Below are 6200 nucleotides of genomic sequence, written 5' to 3' on the forward strand. Positions count from 1 at the left end.
TCCCGAGGCGCTGAACCTTGAGGCCTGAAATATCACACGCTCAGGGACTTTGAACTTGAGAGAAAAAGAAGAGTGGGGATGAGGAAATGAAAAAGGGATGAAACCTGGCAACCAGTCTACGCGCGCAATGCTCGAGGCTCGTTGTCGGGTTTTGCCCTTTTCTTTTTTTTACCCCTCACCCCAAGAAGGGAGAGGAGAGAACACAACCTCCACAACCCAAGGCGGGCGGCCAACTTGCCACAGCGCCTTGTGCGCAACAAGAAGAAGAGGGGTGGGGTGGCTCCCTGGGGTGTTTCACTTATAAAACGAGTGGGGTTGGGGATAGTGGAAAACTCTTTGCTTTCCCCACTCTAACGCTGAGTAAGATGGGTTTGAAAGGTATTCCGAAAAGATGACCCTTCCCCCGTTCACCTCGTGACATGGTGCCGCGTGCCACCGAGTAAAAAAAGGTGCTGTTGGATGGCCCACGCCATGAACAAAAAGAACAAAGGGAAAAGGAATTCACCAAACCCCCATGATAAAGGCAAATTCCGCTATGGTGATGTGTTAAGGCGTTCCGCTACTGCCATGTGTGGTGTGAAAAGGAAACCCATGGGAAATGCAGAAAAGGAAAAATAAGCACAACAAGAACACCTTCCCCCATAAGAACACTTCGCCCCATAGGTATTTCGGTTTGTTGGGACCCCACCGCCTGCCCCACCACAACAATGGGTGAGGTATGTTTGGCTTTTCCCTGGGAGATGGAGGCGCGTGAGCTGGGCGCCGCGATGGGGCAGCCCTCATTGCCAAAGGCGCGCCGTGGTTGGCATCAGAGGTCCGCGGCACCCACCCCATGATGTTGGCAAAAAAAAAAAATTGAGGAGGGTACGGCACCCCGGGTTCCGGCACAGTGAGAGGTCGCCGTGCTAACGAGGCCTGTGGCCGCTTAACTTCACAAATCGGACGGGATATGGTGCATTCGGCCAAGTATGGTCGCACCCGAAATACCCGCAAAAGAACATATTATGCTCCCGGGGGGGTGGGGGGGTCTCCGGGGTGAATTTTCAGTTTTGCGAGTGCCGTGCGTTTCCCGCCTCCGTGCTCTACTGGGCCTCGTTACGGTGGTGTTGGGGCGCATTTTCGCACACAAGCTAACCCTTTTAGGTGTTGGGTTGTTCCGGTGTTTTGGGTTGTGCCGGCCTGGTGGCGTCGCCGCCGCCGTCTGTCACAACTTTGGCCAGCTGGTGGCGCCGGGGTGGGGTGGCAGTTTTCTGGTCGAAGCAGGCGGCCTCTACAATAGTTGCGCCTCTGCTATTTTGGCGTTCTGTTGGTTTTTATTCTTCTTTTGGTCGTTCGTAGCCTCTGTGTCGTTGTGCTGCTCCGCCTTGGTGGTGTCCCGGGCCGTCTCGGACTTGTCCGTGTGGCGGGGTTGGACCCCCACACCTGTATTTTTTTGGGGGTGCCAGGCGCGCCATCTGGTTTTTGCCGTCGTGATTTGTGTTTTCTACATGTGCTGGTGCTGGTTGCGCTTTTGTTTGCGGCACCGCGCGTTGCGCTCTGGCTGTGGGACTCTGCCTCCCATGGGGTGGGCTGGCCCAGGAGGGGTGGAAGGGCATATGTTGGATCGTACCTTTCTTATATGCATTGTAGGGGTTATGTTGTGCGGAAGGGGTGACAGGAATTCTGTGCGCATATGTGTTGTGGGTATGCTGTAAACGTTTCCCCGGTTTATTCGTTTTATGAGAACATTGTTCATTGGTTTTGATTGTTCTTGTGCTTGATTGCGTGGACATTGTTCACGGTGTCTAGGTGAACTTCTCGCCAGTTCTTGTGCTCTGGGGTCGCGTGTTCGTTTCGAGTTCTGTTGATGATGTACATCTTTCTTTTCCTCTCGCGAGTGTGTTTTCACATCCCATGCAATGGTTGTTGTTCCCAATCTCCGGCATTATGAAAGTGATGTGCGATTTCAGGTGATGCCGCCCGACTTTGGCCTGCGGTTGCTCACCTGATGGTGTCCGTGATCTCGTGGTGTTTGGAGGTTTTATTTCCGACTGGGTCACTCGTGTATTTTTTGATATGCGCCACGGGTCCAATACACACAAAGAGGAGCGGGAGACAGGCGTTTGTAATGAACGTGTGCGCACAATAGACACCCATCATTGTGATGTGTTCATGAGGTAATGGGTGTGGTGACAACCGTCCGTGCAGTTCTTTGCAGTGGGGGGTGCCGATGTTGCGTGCACCCGTGTTGAAACTACAGGGAATTTGACGTGTGGATGTTGTGATGGCTGATGGGTTGGGGTGTCACATTTAACGTTCGCAGCTTACCTACCCCACTGTGAGGCTTCCCCACATCTCTAAAATCAGCGACGAGCTCGAGCATGGAAACCCTGATAGAAGAGTACGCTCGAGACGTCGGCCGCCGACCCAACAAGCAACAAAATAAATGGGAGTTCATTGAGGCCAATCTATTAAAAAAAATCCAAAAATAACAAAAATAATAACAAAAGGAGACTTGAGGACGGGTTTTGGGTAAGAACAGTGAGAGTAAAGAGATCTGGTGGAGTTCACTCGATCGGATTTCTCGTAGACTGGTTCTCTCGTTTGGGAACGGGCTACAACCAAAAATCAAATTACAAGAGCTTGAGGATCCCATAAAATGAAGGGATCTTCTTCCTCTTCGGAGCCACTCTCAAGTCAGTAATTAAAGTGCTTTACGGTGTACGGTTGATAGCCGTACCATTGGAGTAATATACATAAAGAAACGAAGAACAAAAAAGAAAAAAGACATTTAACGTTCATATGGGGGTGCTCCTTGAGTACTGTTTGAGATGAGGTTCTGTGCTTGCTGGTATCTCCTCAGTGGTCTTATAACAGTTTGAGGGGATGCCGACCATTCGAGAAATGGGGGTGAGCCATCGGTGAAAGATAGATAGAGGCACGTTGTATATTATTGTCGAGTGGTATACCTGGGATCTGTGGGTAAATTCCCATGGTGTCGTTTCTTTTTTAATGTATTTGTGGATTTTTTTTCGTTCGTGATTGGGGTGTTGTTTTGGCAGCCGCAAGGGATTCCGGTGTGTATTTGTTTTTATGTGAAGTGGTAAGATTGATTGCCTGCGTCACGTTACCCTGCGTTGTGTGTTGTATTTGTCGGTCCTTCATTGGATTGTTATGATGTTACTCTCTCGTTCTTTCTGTGTTGATGTACGCCCTCTACCTTGTGTGTTAAATGTGCGACTCTTTTCTCCTTTTTTTTTTCTTGTTACTACAGATCCAAGCAAACCACAGTTACAACCATGACAGCGATCTTCGTCCAACTGCGCCGTGTGGTGTACCTGTTGGTACTTTTGTACTTCTGTACTTGTGTGGCCCATGCGACGGGTGAAAGCGGAGTTGCGCGGGATTCATCAACCACCGTGTCAACTGAAGCAGACGTGGAACGGTCGTTATACGAGACGGTAGCCAAGGCGTATGAGCACATTGAGCGCGCGTATGGGTGTCTGTCTTTTTTGGAGGATGGGGTGAAATCGTGCGAGGAAAACTCCAGGCGTGTTCAAGGTGCTGCGGATGACATCAAGGGTTTTCTTGAAGAGATCAAGCTATTAAAAGGGGAAGAGAAAGGAGTGTTGGATCCAGATGTTACGCGGAAGAAGGAAATAAGGGATGGAATACAAGAACGTATAAAAGCCATTAACAGCATGAAGTTATCACTCGTGGACCTGGGACTATGGGAAAGACCTTGTGTGAAACAAATCCAGTACTTGGATGGTATGAAGGGGAAGGTTGCCGAGGCTCGAAGGCGTTTTCTGGATGCACGGCGAGACGAGACGCCGGAAAGAAAAAGACTCGTAAAGAACAGCACAATAGCAGAGGAGGCGTTATTCAACCTCACGGTACGTGCCAATCCCGCGGTAAAAAGACTCGAACCATTTAGGCTCCACGGTCAACGCAGTGGTGACGTGAATGAAGAAGTGAAAGGTATTAAGTCGACTTTGGAAGGTGTCGTAGGGCTCGCAGATATTTCAAGAAGCATCAACGATGAAGAGGTGGAGAAGGTAGCAGAGGGGAGAGTTGACATCGTTCGTGGAAAACTGGAGATGGCGACAGTAGAAGCAAAAGGATATCTGCGTCAGATACAGGGGGCGCTGGTTGAAGAAAAAGAGAAAGAGGTTAAGGAACAAGAGGGGACTGTGGTTGAAGAGCAGCCGTCATCGGGAATAGAAGGGACACAAGAGGTTGAATCAGACGGGCAGAGTGTTCAGGAAAAAGAAGAAGGACAGGAGGGGAACGGTGAACGGGCGGAAGAAAAACCACAGAAGGACAATGAACAAGGGGGAGCGGCCGAAAACGAAAATGAAGGGGCAGGGAATGCAAGAGTAGATGCGGAAGTGGCCCAAGCAGTCACGAATGGGAATGACAACAGCGTCAGTCCCGCATTGATGCACAGTCCCTTACTGTTGCTTCTTGTTCTGTCTGTGTTGGGCTACACTCGCGTTTGTTGATCGGTGTTCCCACGAGACAGTTGCACAGTTGACCTTTGTTTGAGTGGATATGGATGCATTGTAAGGGCACTGTTCCTTTTAGAATTTTAATGTTACTTTTTTTCTTTTTCAGTTTGATAAATCTCTTGTTTGCATTATTGTGCTGAACACATCTATTGGACTCCATATGACACTCATCAGATGACAAACCATCATTTTGTGAGGAGAGTGTACTCTTTGTTTGTTGGAATTATCTGGGAACTGCTTTGCCGCCATTTATTGTGTCCTCCTGGTGATGTATGTGTCTTCCGTGATATTACTAACTATTGCTTTTACCCATGGGAATGGGATACAATCCCAATGTGTTTTAATTGCTGTGACTGAAGTGTGAAGAATGGCAGGAGGTTCAAGACACAAACAAACACGCACACTGCCAACGTTCCTTTTCTTTGTGTGTGTGTGTGGACTGTCATCATGTGTGCATCATTCCCACTGCTCGCCCTGTACGAAAGGCACACACACACCTACTGCTGGGAATTGTGTTGCTTGTCTCCTGAACATATTCATATGGTGATCACGGCTTTTTTCTTTTTTTGTTTTTTCCCTCGTGTGTGTGTGTGTTTTTCATTATAATTACATTGCACATTATGTGCATGTGTGTGTTTCTCTTTTGCGTTTCTGATACACCTTGTGTACCTTGTGTGCTCATCATTGTGAAATGATTTTTTTTTTTTCATTATATACAAACTGCTGCAGGGACATCAAGAATAAAGATATGGGCGCGGCACGATCAGTACACAATGATTTTCCGTTGTTAACTTTGGGGTGAATTGGACTGCGTCCAGGCATCGCAGTTAGATTAAGTAATGAATTTCATTTTTTACATCTTTGCTCTATTATTGTGTCTGCCTCATGCAGTCACTCTTTTTTTTACATTTTTATTTTGGTATAAAGATTGGTGGGTTGTTGGTGTTTGAGTGTGTCCCTCTGTTGTGTGTTCCTTTGTGTGTTTGGGTTGCTACGCACACCGCCCACGTGATGAAAACACATTTCTTTGTTCTCATCTTCTCTCTCGGTGGTGTCACTCACGGCATTGCCACGGAGTTATTACTGCCCTTGTGGTGTGTGTTGTTTGTTGTGAGGATTGCTTGAGTGACTGCACCCTACGGGGAGATGGACTGAGACTGTTCCGCTTTGGCTTCACGTAATGGGTCTGTTTTTTTTCTTTTGGGGGGTTGAGTTGATGTGCTGGTGTGGGTGAATGTTTTTTTCTGATGAGAGTGTCAGCTGTGATTATTGTATTGTGAGTGCTTTGTGTGCTGTTGGTATCCTGTTGTTGTTTTTTTTGTGTTTTTCTTTTCCTCTCTGTAGGTGTGTGACTCCGTGTGCATTTTAGGGAATGCCGCAGTGCCACTCTGATATGAGCATGTGAGACTGTCATTGTGTGTGCGTGCACTGTGAGTGGGAAGGACACCGTTGTGTTGCTGGACCGCTCCACTGCGGCCTGTGTGGGGTGCCTTGACTGACGGCGTGGTGATATCCATCGACATGTGTGTGAGCGACTGGAGTGGAGGTGTGGCTCCTTTACGCTGGTCCACTGCCCTGTGGTGCGATTGGGGTCACGCACGTAGATAGGTCAATGAGATTCCCTCTGTCCCGAGTTACTATCTAGCGAAACGGCAGTCAAGGGAACGGACTTGAAGGGCTAAGCGGGGAAAAGAGAAGACCCTGTTGAGT

The 6200-nt window shown here is 48.5% G+C and overlaps 1 protein-coding gene across 1 annotated transcript; it reads left to right on the plus strand.

The window, feature by feature from the left end:
- Positions 1-968: 968 nt before the first annotated feature.
- Positions 969-1694, plus strand: TM35_000301680 (uncharacterized protein; the record flags this gene model as incomplete). The annotated part of the gene is made up of 1 exon (XM_029028491.1): positions 969-1694. The coding sequence occupies one exon, from the start codon at positions 969-971 to the stop codon at positions 1692-1694; it is 726 nt and encodes a 241-aa protein (XP_028880194.1).
- Positions 1695-6200: the final 4506 nt, after the last annotated feature.

Source organism: Trypanosoma theileri (assembly GCF_002087225.1).
Source record: "Trypanosoma theileri isolate Edinburgh chromosome Unknown TM35_Tth_30_V1, whole genome shotgun sequence".
NCBI lineage: Eukaryota > Euglenozoa > Kinetoplastea > Trypanosomatida > Trypanosomatidae > Trypanosoma > Trypanosoma theileri.